Below are 12948 nucleotides of genomic sequence, written 5' to 3' on the forward strand. Positions count from 1 at the left end.
CGCCTTTCAGGAAACGCGCTCCCTCTTCAAGGTTGTTTCCTCTCATCCCATCCCATCCCACACCCACCACACCACCACCTTTCATCCTCCCACTTCACTCCCCCCCCTCCCAACCGCCTGCTTTTCTCCATTCAACTCAACCACCCCTCAGCCTACAGTTTCCCCTCCAACCTATTTGTTGTCGGGCTTACGCTGAGGTCGCAATCAACGCGACTACTATTCAATCACATTTTACCCACTACCTGGTTCAAATCTGTCGGGTCCGTGTGGTCGCACCTCCTCAAAACGCCGTAGGGGGCGAGCACCACTCGCTGATCCTTTTGTTTTCGACTCCCGGCGCGTCATCGTACGTTGGTTGCCAGGGAACTTATCACCACACATCAAACCCCCCACCCCCCGGCACCGGGCGGACTTCTTTTTGGAAGGGTTCGGCTATCGTTGGCTTCCTCTACTCATTAAACTTGGCTTGATCTTTACTATTTCAGCGCCAATATGTTCTACTCGGAGACGCTTCTTTCGAAGACCGGGCCGCTGGCCCGCGTCTGGCTGTCCGCTAACCTAGAACGCAAGCTTTCGAAGTCGCATATCCTGCAGTCCGATATCGAAAGCAGTGTTAGCGCCATCGTCGACCAAGGACAGGCGCCCATGGCATTGCGACTCAGTGGTCAGCTGCTGTTGGGTGTGGTCCGTATCTATAGCCGCAAAGCGCGCTATCTCTTGGATGATTGTAACGAGGCTCTTATGAAAATCAAGATGGTATGTCTTGTCGTTTCATTTATTGATTCATCTCTTGTTTTCTAACTACCTAACGGTGTAGGCCTTCCGCCTAACAAACAACAATGACTTGACAACCACGGTCGTCGCCCCCGGTGGCATCACATTGCCGGACGTCCTCACCGAGTCCGATTTGTTTATGAACCTGGACTCTGCTCTTCTCATCCCGCAATCGCTCAACTTGGAACCTGAAGGCAAGCGACCAGGATCTATGGATTTTGGAAGCCAACTTCTTCCTGATACTGGCTTGCGGCGCTCGGCCTCACAAGAGCCTGCGCGCCTCGAAGACCACACGCTGGTTGATCTGGACCTGGGAGAAGATGAGACACCACTGGGTCACGATTTCAGTATGGAAGTTGGTCGAGATGCGCCCGCCCCTCGCCCCGTTGAAGAGGATCTTTTCAGCGATGGTGGGAAATTCAACGATGTCGACAATTTGCAATTGGACCTAGATCTTGGCGAAGACGACGCTCCCTTGGACAAAATGGATCTTGGCGATGTCGGCTTTCACGATAACCTCATGCAATTGGACGACCCTATGGACCTCGGCGACGCCGAAGAAGCTGTTCCTGATGCCGATGAGCGATTTGAGCGCGAAAGTACTGTCCTGACCGATATGTCGGAAGAACGAGTCAATAGGCTCCTCGATTCGGACGAGGAGGCCGCCGCGAACGAAGAGAGAGACGAGGAAGCTGGGGAGGAGACAATCGCGCAGCACGAACAACGGGCGAAGCGTCGCAAGGTCGTTATCATGGGCCTGGACTCGGTAGCCGATCGCCCCCAGCACGAAATGAAAGAACAGGCTAAGGACTGCGCGCACATTATGAAGCCTTCGTCGTGGCTACCCCGGGACCCCGTGCTTTTGACTTTGATGAACATGCAAAAGAACGGTGATTTTGTGTCGAGTGTGCTCGGCGGTGACCGGGGACGCGGTTGGGCGCCTGAACTTCGGGACCTGCTTTCTTTCGACACAGTTCAGAAGGCTGGGGAGTTGAAGCGGAAGCGTGACAGTGGAATCGCAGACATGGACGTGGAGGCGGCTACCGCCCCAGCTTTGGAACTCGGCGAAGAAGAAACAATTTTGCCAATTGACGAGGGTGTGGGTATGGACTCTACACTCCACCAGCGCTCGGATATCGATTTTCCAGGTGACGAGGAAGACAACCACGCCCTGCACCTGAGTGAAGATGAAGGAATGGATCACACACTGGAGGAAGCCGACGATGCGATTGTTCAAGATAGCGGACCGGTCTCTCTGGGCACGAAGCACGCTGTCCACATTCTTCGCGAACGCCTTGGAGAATCTGCTGAGGCGCAGAAGAAGAGCGTCAAGTTCCAGGAAATCCTGCCCGAGAAGAAGGCCTCCAAGGCGGATGCGACTAAGATGTTCTTCGAGGTCCTCGTCCTTGCTACCAAGGATGCGGTTCAGGTTGAACAACGCCCTGACACTGTCGGTGGTCCTATCAAGATCCGTGGCAAGCGGGCTCTCTGGGGCTCATGGGCCGAGGAGGGAGCCAGCGAAGAGGCGGCTTCGCAGGTAACGCCGGCTACCGCCTAAATTGTGAGATGACTTTCTCTCTGTGTGTTCATGTACATCTTTGACTGTGGTTCGAGTGAGCAGGTGGGGTAGGAGTGAATGAGAGAGAGTGTGTGTATTTGTGGGCTGTGATGCCCTTGGGACTGATCACTTTGTGTGTCGGCGATTGTTCTATTGTGGAATTGATTGGCGTTTTGGGGGTATTGTCTTTCCTTGGGACTGAAAAGGCGGCTATTGAATCAATTGTGTTTAAGAGCCGGGATCTTGCTCTGCGGGTTGTGGGGCGAAGACTGTGTTTGGGCGATAGCTAGGTTTTCTTTGAAGTGTAATAGAAGCCATTTTCCGTAAGAATGAATTCTGGTCAAATGGGTGATGTACAATGGATGCACTGCAATTACGTAGTTCTGGATGATAGTTAGATAGCATGACAGCGGATGTCGGCCAGCCTCCTAAGGGACTATATCTGGAAATTGGTATCAACTAATCAACTAATCAACTAATCAACCAATCAATTTATCATTCGAGTACGTACGTACGTACTGTACGTATCTGTAGTTAGTAATTCGGAGTCAACCGATAACGTTAAGTCAAAATAATAATGAATGAGTGGGCTGCTCGGTCTTTGCTCAAAGCCGAGGGGCGAGACTACTCGTACTAAAGACCGAGACACACCGTCGAACCTGCAAACGATCAGCGCGATAAGCTAATGCTCTTGGCCGGCCCCTCTTTTAGGTGAATCGTGATATGTAAGCCATTAGGAGTACCAGTTGAATTCATCATTTGCACCTCGCGGAACAGCTCTCCTCATTCGGCTCAAGGCTCGCTTTCCTGGTCGGAGTGGGGATTCCGTCTCTTGCTCAGTACCAGCTGCCATTTCCCCGACTTTCTCTCGGTCAATCCCTCCTCACCTTTTCGTCCCCCTCGTTCTTCTGCAACTGACACCTCAATTCCTTTTCTATGCCCATGCCTATCGCATTGACCAAGCCGTCACAAGCTTTAGTGAGAGTTATTCTCCGATACTTGTCAGTTCCCGTCGAATTGGCCTGCAGATCGCTTCCGGTTCCGCAGTAGATATACTCCGTATTCCGCAGCAACTGGCATTCAACTCGACGAAGTTCATCCGGCAATAGGAACACACAGAGAATAAGGATCGCATAAACTCGGGAGACTCATTAGATCGCAAGTCTTGATTGTTTCCATGGTCGCATACAGTCCTTCATCTAGTCCAGACCGACACCATGTCTGAATCTGGGCAGGCAGAGGAGGTCTCTCGAGAGACGTCCGGTCTATATCTCGACCGAAGCTCCGCGAGTTCGCATCAAGATATCGGAAACTATGCGACTGCTAGGAACCCGGAATTTGAGGTTGATGGGGATTATGCTCCCATCACAGGTCGCGTCACGTCACATGAGAGCCAGATGCGCCGAGTGCACTCGCGTAGCTACTCCCTGACTGATGGCTATAGCTATAACATGCCAGACGACGACGAGGTCGAGAAAATACCAAGTCGAAAGGAAGGGCTAGCTGCTGATGACCCTGATGCTTTCATTGTCGGCTGGGACGAGCATGACCCGATGAACCCGCGCAACTTCAACACCTTGCGGAGATGGCTGATTGTGATTATCTGCTCTCTAGGCTCGCTTTGCGTGTAAGTGTCCAACCCCGGGCCATGTATCTGATTAATGCTGATATGATCGTCTGTCTGAAGGACCTGCACATCGTCCATGTACACTGTCACCTACAGCCAGCTGATAGAGGAGTTCAACTGCTCTCGGCTGGTCGCAACGCTGGGGTTATCATTCTTCATCTGGGGCCTTGGTAAGTCAGTCCGATGTGTGAAGGACCGTCCCCTCCAGAGTGTGGGCAATGTTAACCTAGAATCCTTGAAGCGGTCGGGCCGCTTTTCCTAGCTCCTTTGTCCGAGGTTTGTGCAAGTCTCTGCTTCCTGTTCTGGGACCTGGACTGTCAGCGCGCATATACAGACAAATCGACTGACACCCCAGAAGTTTTATGGTCGACGATATATCTACATCTGCTCATTCTCATTCTTCTTGATCTGGCTCGTACCCTGTGCAGTAGCCAAAAATATCCAAACATTGATCATCTGTCGCTTCTTTGGTGGCATTGCTGGCAGTGCGTTTTTGAGTGTCGCCGGTGGTACTGTAGGCGACCTGTTTGCCCGCCATGAGCTCAGCGCACCAATGATGCTATACACCAGCTCTCCCTTCATAGGACCCGAGCTGGGTCCACTGTAGGTTTATTGGTCACTATAACATGACGCTGCAAGGCATGCTGACAACTCCAGTGTTGGTGGGTTCATCAACCAATTTACCAGTTGGTTAGCTTCCTTCCCTGCTCAACCAACGAATACTCTCGGCTGACTGTCCTGCAAGGCGCTGGACATTTTATGTCCTCCTGATATGGACAGGCATTCTGTTAATCCTGATTGTTTCCTCTGTGCCAGAAACGTATCATCCTGTGTAAGTGGCCTTTTCTGTATCGTACCTTGATCTTGCCCATGACCACCACCTGACATCGGTCATGCAGTTTGCTCAGACGCAAAGCCCGGAAATTGCGCACAGAGACAGGCGATGAGAGGTGGCAGGCGCCGATTGAAAAACTGCAACGTTCGGTAGCACAGACAGTTTTGCGGTCTACTTACAGACCGCTGCTCCTGCTGACCATGGAGCCAATGTGTTTGAACCTTTGCATCTTCTCAGCTATTCTGCTGGGTATTCTCTATCTGTTCTTTGGTGCATTCCAGCTGGTCTTCGAAAACGTTTATGGCTTTGAGCTGTGGCAGCGCGGTCTCTGCTTTCTCGGCCTCTTCGTCGGTATGCTCCTTGCCATTTTCACGGACCCATTGTGGCGCCGTAACTATGTCCGCTTGGAGGAAAATCACGAGAAGGCGACTGGGCAGTTGGATGACTTCCAGCCAGAGTGGCGGCTCCCACCAGGTATGTTTGCCATGCCCTAAGTTTGATCAGCTTCTGATGGCAATGATAATGCAGCAATTGCCGGGGGTCCCCTTGTAACCATCGGCCTATTCATATTTGCCTGGACAATTTATCCCCACGTGCACTGGATCGTACCACTCATCGGCAGTGCTTTCTTTGGAGCAGGGTAGGTTTCTGCATTGTGTGAGCTTCCTGCTTGTACCAATATTCATGCGCCCCTCGTTCAGACATGGTCTTTTTTGGAGCTTCTTCGCCTCTGATCAATTCTGACTCGTCGCTCTTAAGGACCATTCTCGTATATTCGGGGATCTTCACTTTTCTCGTTGACGCGTATCCGACCTATGCTGCCAGTGCCCTGGCCGCGAACAGCTTTGCGCGCTCTATCTTTGGCGGAGTTTTCCCTCTTTTCGGTATTCAAAGTAAGCCCCCTCTGTTTCAGCTCGAACGGAAAGCCTGGGGGTGGTAAATTCATGCGTAATCAAACCGAGTGTCGTCGTCTACTTCCAAGCCTGTTTAATTCCACGCTGAGATCTGCCTTCCTCGGAGGAAATGCATCCTGATCGCCGATCGCTGACACATGACTCCAGTGTACAATAACCTGGGCTATCACTGGGCAACATCGCTTCTTGCTTTTCTGACCCTTGTCATGGCACCATTCCCGTAAGTACTCCTTGTTGCGTGCTTGATGGTGATGTCTGTGTCGTCTTGTCTGCCTTCAATGCCAACTCTGCAATGTCGTTGGGCGGACCGCCGATGCCCCCTTGCATAGAGATCTGCAGCGGCGGCAACATGACATGTCTGACGCCTGAAAGCACATCTACGTCTCCTTCTTTCTGGCAGCAATCTTACTATCCCTGGAGTCACTCTGGCTATGAGTGCTGACTGTAATGCTTCTTTTCCTCTGATTAGGTACATATTCTATCTTTATGGCAACCGCATTCGGAAGAAGAGCCGATTTGCTGCATGATCGTCCCCACTATATCCTCAAGAATTTTGAAGATGTAGACATCGTCCTACCAGAAAGCGCTTTGCTGGCTAGATCTGGTCGATGAAAGACAATATCCAATAAGTTCTTGGATGATGCATACGGAACAATAATGACGGCCTGCAGCAAACACTGGTATTACTATTGCAGAGCTTGTTTCTAACGACCGATGACGACCCGAGGCGCTGGGGCGACCTTGGCGGTTCTAGCTGATAGATCACAGCCGCCACAAATCAATTCTAGAAATAAATAGAGATTCTATGGTTTAGCTGGACAGGTTAGAGTCACGTCACACCGTTCTTCCAGCGGACTAATTCTCAGTGAACACCGGCTTCCATCCATCCATCCATATTTACATTGTCAGAACTATACTTTGACGAATCCATAAAATCCCACACTTCCCAACCAACTTCTATCCTTTCCCCTACCTTTGCAACGCGCAGAATAGAAAGTTACATCATTTTTAATAACCGAGGCACACTGCACCCATGTCAACCTCGATTTGGTACCTGACTGAGGCTTCAGAGCAAAGAGCAACAGTCATATCGGGCAGAATCGGGCGACCAGGGCCAACCCAACGGGAAAACCCGGGGTAAGACTTATACAGTCAGGATATGATTGGTGCGCCGGTTCATCTTTGAGGCATTTGTTTCCTCTGCAGTCTTGCTTTTCTTTTTTTTTTCTTCTTTTTTTTACTTGTGTTTGCTTTTCTCGGTTCCTGGGAGGTTAGAGGCTTACACGTGGGAGATTTCTGATACTAAAGCCCACAGGAATGCATAGGAACGGAGGACATTTATACTCAGGTAACGTACGGTACAGGCGGTAGTAAACCGGTAACTTCGAGGAAACTGCGAGGGACGCTCCAATTACTCAGACAATTGTATAGTTAGGTCAACAGTGAGGAATATCTGCTTCAATTGGGCGATTGGGATGGTAACATGTAGTTCAGAGTGTACTTACTGTACTACTAGGTACCCTAGTACCTTACACTATAGAAGTGTCGAGCTCTCTCATCTATTGAATGTTCTTTTCTGATGATCATGGAATAGTGGCGGTGCAACACGGGAGATCAGATCCGTATCTCGAGTACTAGATATAGTTTTGCTGTTGGAGAGTGATGATGTCTTCCTCGAGTGTCACATGCGACAGCCATTTTCATATCTTGACATCTGCACATCTGCACATCTTCACATTTTCACATGGCTGGACAGCTCTCACAGTCCCAAGCCCCTGAGCAAGCAACTACTCTGGCTTCATCCTCGAAACAGACCGCAACAACATCCTTTTCATCTAAAGATCGGTGAGAGTTGAGCGACACGCGACAGTCTGATAGACCGATTGCTTGCATGCATGCATGCAGAAGTGTTCTGGTATCTAAATCTGGTACGGTAACCGTACCGAAACTCCAACCAACCGACGCTTCGATCGCAGCATCCTTGACGCCCTCGTGTCCGTCGGTTTTTCCCTTGTTTCTTTTTTCTGTCAATTCCCTCATTTCTGTCGCTAACTCACCACTTCTTCTTGTTTTCTGACATTCTCACCCCCGCGTTTTATCCTTCTACTGCTCTTCTCTCCCCCCCCCCCCCCCCCCCCCCCCCCCCCCCCCCCCTCCTCTTGAGTGTTTTACCCCTCCTGTTGCAAATCCCCTCTCTCCCCTCTCTCCCCTCCTCCTGCTCCTCCCCCCGGGTTCGGTGCCATATACCTCCTCCCCGACCGACTCTGGATGCGCGCCTGTTCTTGGGTTTTCCCCGCAGCCTTAACAAATTGAGCCCAGTCTTCGCTCTCCACTTCAACTTACCCTACCACAATTACGAATTAACGATCCTTTCCCACTTCCTTCGAATTGTCGCTCGCGTGACTGTGAAAGTATTGTTGGGATCTTAGTCCTATACAGCAATCTCAATACTCTCGTCGCATTTGACCCTTCTCGATCGAATTGCGGACCACCTCGTCATCTTACCCTCGGTGCCGCACGCAAGTTTCCTTCAGCTCTCCTCTCCTCCGCCCGTCCGTCCTCTACAACCCTCCGTTTTGCGGCCGATTCCGCTCTTCGTTCTGTTCTCGCACTTCGACCTTTTTGTTGAATATACACCGTCCGTGCTTGGATTTCATGCGCCTAAACCACGAAACAACCACATACCTGCTCTTTCCAGATTAATTCTCTGGAGGACGCCCGGGAGATCGTACTCGAAAGGGGAAATACCGTGGCGCTGAGGCTGTGATTCATCCTCAGCTATATCGCTCACGTTCGAACATTGACGTGGCAAGGCTTCCTCTCGACAGGAAACTGCACGTGCGCAACTCGGCCTCACCGTAAACCGACTTACCGAGTCACCGCTCCGTCGGGCTATTCATGCCGAAATGGACGTGGACGCCAAGGAGAAGAGCTCCCCAGCTCCTTCGGTAGAGCCGACTGGACCCAATCACGACATCAGGTCGGCCGATGAGCAGTCGGAAACCCCCAGGACGGAGGTGAACGGCGATGAGAAGGACAAAGGCGTCGTGTCGCTTGGGCAAAAGGCAGCCAATGCAAAGGACCCGTCGAGGCCGCGGAGGAAAAAGGCGCGCAGGGCTTGTTTCGCTTGCCAGCGGGCGCATTTGACTTGCGGTATGACTGACCTTGTCTTTAGCTTTCCTTCTCTCCCCCCCTCTTGCATTGGACATTCTCGTGCTTTTCTTCGTATACAGCTGCTCAGGCGCTCTAATTCGCGCTTCCTGAGTGACACGTCGCGGACTAGCGAATGTGTAGCTGGATTAAGGACGTGCAACTAATCGAGCTTTTTGCGCACAGGTGATGAAAGACCCTGTCAGCGGTGTATCAAGCGTGGGTTGCAAGATGCATGTCAGGATGGGGTCCGGAAAAAGGCGAAGTACCTCCATGATGCGCCCGACGGAGCCTTGATGCCGGGTATCGGTGGAAACTTCTACAACAATCCCCTGCGCAATAATAGTTTGCCGTTGTCAAGAAACGGCGCCAACGCCGTCAACGCGGCCGCGCCGCCGAACTCTGGAGCCAACTTCTATCCAACTCCCCAATCTACGTCCTACAATGTCTACCAAGAGAACCCAATGAACCAGGCCTCGTTCCCATCGCAGTCGCCCGTCTCACCGTCCTACAATCTGAAGGCCACTCCTACCGTTCGAAACAGCAGCCTTCCGTCAGTCAATCAACAGCCAACGACCACGAGTGCTTCGGGTCCGCCTACCCAGAATCCCAACCCGTTCGCCGGTCCATTCTTCGATCCCAGTGACCCCGCCTTATTCAACTTTGATCTTTCTAGCATGAACTTCGAAAACCGGTACGGTGCGCTGGAGTTTGGTATGCTGGGACACATGGCGACAGGTGCTGGGGACTCGCCTAGCGATTCAGCCACGCAGCGCGGTTCTATGGGTCGCAGTGGCTCTGCCCAGTTTGCGTCGACTCCAATCACCGGAGGGCCGGGGTTCGGGGAAAGTCCCGGCAACCAGCAGCCGTTCATGTTCGGTGACCCGCTATTAAACGAATGGCCGAACAGCCAGGCTCCGGGCAAGGCGCATGTTAATGTTCCCAGCGTCTACCCTCAGTCTAGTCAAGGGAACGTGATACCCGGACACTTATCCAAAGCTGATGCGCCTCATGCGTTTGCGATCGAAAGCGGCCCGGGCCATTTCAACAGCCCTGGCGCAACAACTAGTCCTCAAATGACGAGCGGCTTCGAAGAGTCTCCGTTTAGCGCCGCTGTTGCTAGTAAGGCGAATGGCCTGGTTCCAACCAATCAACGACCCGCCATCACGACACCCAGTCTGAAGCACCAGAATCTGCATGTGGGAGTGCGCCGGCGACAAAGGAATCCATCCTCGATCTACGAGAGTGTAAAGGAGCCCTACGCATATACTAGTCGCTTCCACAATCTCACTGCCTTCATTCAACGGAGATTCCCTCCTCAGAAGACCTTACAAATCGCCAAGGCGCTGGCATCAATTCGACCCTCGTTCATCGCGACAACAAAGACGTTAAACAGAGACGATCTCATTTTCATGGAGAAGTGCTTTCAGCGGACCCTTTGGGAGTACGAGGACTTCATCAACGCTTGCGGAACGCCTACGATTGTCTGCCGTCGGACGGGTGAGATTGCCGCGGTGGGCAAGGAATTCAGTATTCTGACCGGGTGGAAGAAGGATGTGCTTCTGGGCAAGGAGCCAAATTTAAATGTGAATACGGGGGGCACATCGGTTCCAAGCTCAGGGGCCTCCTCCCGCAGTTTCACTCCGCGCGGGTCTGCGGGCGAGAATCAAACCCCAGGGCGGCCGCACCCCGTCTTTCTTGCCGAATTACTGGATGATGACAGCGTGGTGCAATTTTACGAAGATTTTGCCCGCTTGGCGTTCGGAGACTCCCGTGGCAGTGTGATGCGGACATGCAAATTGTTAAAGTACAAGACGAAAGAGGATATGGAGTTGGCATCAGAAGACAACCAACGATGGAACAATCACCTGCGTAAGGGTGGAATCGCTAGCGAGGCTGGAATGAATCAGCTGGGGTTCAAGGATGGCAAGGTTGACTGCGCCTACTGCTGGACAGTGAAGCGCGACGTATTCGACATTCCAATGCTGATTGTGATGAACGTGAGTTTACCTAACCCTGATCTAACTTTGGATCATATGCTAACACTCCACCAGTTTCTTCCGTGCATCTGATTTGTGCATGATGATTGAATGGTTGTCAGAGTCATGGCCCATACTGCATACTTCGAGATGTTTATTGCTTGTCTGCTATTTCTGCTTTTCCTCAGTACCATACCCCGGCCGGATTGACACCAAAAGTAACCTTAATGAGCCTTGATCTGTTTTTGACGTTCTTTTCATGACGGCTGTATTTTTGGAGGCTGTCTGGTTTGTGACTTTGTTCCTTTCTGTATCGGTACATATTGATGCACCGCATGATTCCCATGGAGCCTGCTCTTATTTTGTGTTTATTAAGGTGGGATTTGCGATAGAGTGGTGGGTGGACGTATTTCATTGTTGTGGATCATACCTGCAATCCCTTGTTTTCCTCCTCACGGGGATTTATATCTGTGCATCATCTTATCGCGATCTATATGTGAATTGAAGCACATTCGACAGGGAGCGAATTCAGGAATGAGAACGATTATCGAAGTGAAGGAGTGCGTGAGGGGACGTTTCATTACAAATGCATTAATAGCAACAAGAAATACTCTCTGTACTCCTCGTAAGCTGATGATTTTGGTCATGTAGTGAGCTCGAGGCCTTGCTGGGTTGGCTGGCTTGATAGCACGACTATGGTTTGGTCGATAGACTGGTCTACGCACGTGCCGGTTTGGAAACCCAGCTTTAAAACAATTTCTACCCAGAACAAAGCAACACATCTTGTCACAAGCCGAGCGAACATTGTGGGATTCGACATTTAAGCCAATAAACTGTCTAAACCCAAGCAAAAGCGGAGGGGGGTCCATGGGTTCTAGAGAGCAAAATTGCTAAAGAAAAAAAGCAAATCGCAATCTCCCCCCAATCCACTAAGTAAAACACCCATCTCAACCACTCCCAGCCAGTTCCCCCCGAGCCTACCCGCAAAGCCAGCTAGCTCCTGCACGCATACCGAAGAGGTGGGGGAGGAGACATGGAAATCAATTCCCCGTTGGAACAATCATAAAAGGCCGGATGACGCATGTTCGTCATTTTCACCAGTCCACCACACAGAACAGGGGAAAAAAAGGATTGGCCCCGCTAGTTTACAGCATAAGTCTCTCGACCTTGTCCTTGAGGGTGCGGATCTGGCCCATCAGGTCACTGGCCTCGTTGGTGGTGATGCTGGCGGCGATGACGGGGCGGGAGACACCGCAGGCACGGCCGAGAGCGAGCTTGCTGGGGACGAAGACGTAGACGCAGTTCTTGTCCTCGGCCAGAAGGGGGATGTGCATGACGATGGCGAGCGGGGAGGTGTCGGCGGCGAGGATGACCAGTTCGGCGGTACCGCGGTTGAGGGTCTTGGTGGCTGTTGTGGGGGGAAGGGTTGGGTTAGTTGGAAGGTTGAAGAAAAAGATGTAGGCGCGATTGGGAAGATGCTTCAAGATGGGAGATCGTGGAGATGCTTACCCTCGTTGGCTCCCTTCTTGAGCTGGCGGTAGTGGGAGGCCTGCTGGACAAGGTCCAGAAGGCTCTGAGTCAGGCTCTCGTCGGCCAAGGGCCAGGCTGGATTATCGTCAGTGTATGGAAATTTTTTTCTTATGGCTTGGGAGCGTTCTTACCAGCAGAGGTATCAGCCATGGTGATAGATGGGGAAGATCAAATAAGAAGAAGGACGGAAGATGTCGTGAGAGATTTCAAAGAAGCAGGCTCACGCAAAGGATCACTGCCGCGGTGCAGGTCGAGATGCTGGAGAGAAGGTGAAGGGAGAAAAAGATGGTGGTTGAGGTTTCAATCCTCATGGGCTTTCCGAGCTGCGGAAAAGAAAATCTTTGGAGGGCGGTCACGGCGGTGGGGCCGGCAGATTAATGGGGACGGAGGAGTCTAGAACCGAAGGGGAAAATCTCAGTGTCTGAGATTTCAGGCACCCAAGGCGGCAGCCACGCATTAGTTCTGGACTTTTGGCGCTAAGTTAGTTAACTAACTTACATAGTAGGGGCTTGGGGTCTCATGCGAGTAACTACTGTACAGTACTTTACTAGGCACCTTAAGAGGTGTTCAAACAGCCACGA

The 12948-nt window shown here is 51.6% G+C and overlaps 5 protein-coding genes across 5 annotated transcripts; 3 read left to right on the forward strand and 2 right to left on the reverse strand.

Moving 5' to 3' along the window:
• Positions 1–45: 45 nt before the first annotated feature.
• BO72DRAFT_408867 (kleisin alpha) lies at positions 46–2687 on the forward strand. Its single transcript, XM_040942389.1, has 2 exons — positions 46–756; positions 818–2687. Exons 1-2 carry the CDS (start codon positions 493–495, stop codon positions 2330–2332), a joined length of 1779 nt encoding a protein of 592 aa, XP_040799152.1. The 5' UTR covers positions 46–492; the 3' UTR covers positions 2333–2687.
• An 862-nt stretch (positions 2688–3549) lies between these two features.
• BO72DRAFT_479035 (MFS transporter) lies at positions 3550–6538 on the forward strand (the record flags this gene model as incomplete). The annotated part of the gene is made up of 12 exons (XM_040947552.1): positions 3550–3590; positions 3660–3959; positions 4020–4129; positions 4201–4235; positions 4318–4562; positions 4617–4649; positions 4705–4791; positions 4859–5268; positions 5323–5434; positions 5554–5687; positions 5856–5928; positions 6178–6538. The coding sequence occupies 12 exons, from the start codon at positions 3550–3552 to the stop codon at positions 6233–6235; spliced, it is 1638 nt and encodes a 545-aa protein (XP_040799153.1). The 3' UTR covers positions 6236–6538.
• A 785-nt stretch (positions 6539–7323) lies between these two features.
• On the reverse strand, positions 7324–7856 carry BO72DRAFT_183592 (uncharacterized protein). Its single transcript, XM_040939480.1, has one exon. The coding sequence runs from the start codon at positions 7746–7748 to the stop codon at positions 7449–7451; it is 300 nt and encodes a 99-aa protein (XP_040799154.1). The 5' UTR covers positions 7749–7856; the 3' UTR covers positions 7324–7448.
• A 1180-nt stretch (positions 7857–9036) lies between these two features.
• Positions 9037–11013, forward strand: BO72DRAFT_183597 (uncharacterized protein). The gene is made up of 2 exons (XM_040939481.1): positions 9037–10858; positions 10913–11013. The coding sequence occupies exons 1-2, from the start codon at positions 9155–9157 to the stop codon at positions 10928–10930; spliced, it is 1722 nt and encodes a 573-aa protein (XP_040799155.1). The 5' UTR covers positions 9037–9154; the 3' UTR covers positions 10931–11013.
• Positions 11014–11733: 720 nt separating this feature from the next.
• BO72DRAFT_408878 (ribonucleoprotein-associated protein) lies at positions 11734–12688 on the reverse strand. Its single transcript, XM_040942390.1, has 3 exons — positions 12499–12688; positions 12347–12442; positions 11734–12245 (listed from the first exon to the last, which is right to left on the reverse strand). Exons 1-3 carry the CDS (start codon positions 12515–12517, stop codon positions 11983–11985), a joined length of 378 nt encoding a protein of 125 aa, XP_040799156.1. The 5' UTR covers positions 12518–12688; the 3' UTR covers positions 11734–11982.
• Between the last annotated feature and the right edge of the window lie 260 nt (positions 12689–12948).

Source organism: Aspergillus fijiensis (assembly GCF_003184825.1).
Source record: "Aspergillus fijiensis CBS 313.89 unplaced genomic scaffold BO72scaffold_41, whole genome shotgun sequence".
Classification (NCBI taxonomy): Eukaryota; Fungi; Ascomycota; class Eurotiomycetes; order Eurotiales; family Aspergillaceae; genus Aspergillus; species Aspergillus fijiensis.

Bases quoted from the DNA above. Each gene is read 5' to 3' on its own strand.
- BO72DRAFT_408867 (XM_040942389.1), top strand. From the start codon at position 493: ATGTTCTACTCGGAGACGCTTCTTTCGAAGACCGGGCCGCTGGCCCGC. The intron at 757-817 runs GTATGTCTTGTC...CTAACGGTGTAG, and splicing joins CTCTTATGAAAATCAAGATG to GCCTTCCGCCTAACAAACAA.
- BO72DRAFT_408878 (XM_040942390.1), bottom strand. The intron at 12,246-12,346 runs GTAAGCATCTCC...CCCCCACAACAG, and splicing joins CAAGAAGGGAGCCAACGAGG to CCACCAAGACCCTCAACCGC.
- BO72DRAFT_183592 (XM_040939480.1), bottom strand. From the start codon at position 7,748: ATGAGGGAATTGACAGAAAAAAGAAACAAGGGAAAAACCGACGGACAC.
- BO72DRAFT_183597 (XM_040939481.1), top strand. From the start codon at position 9,155: ATGCCGGGTATCGGTGGAAACTTCTACAACAATCCCCTGCGCAATAAT.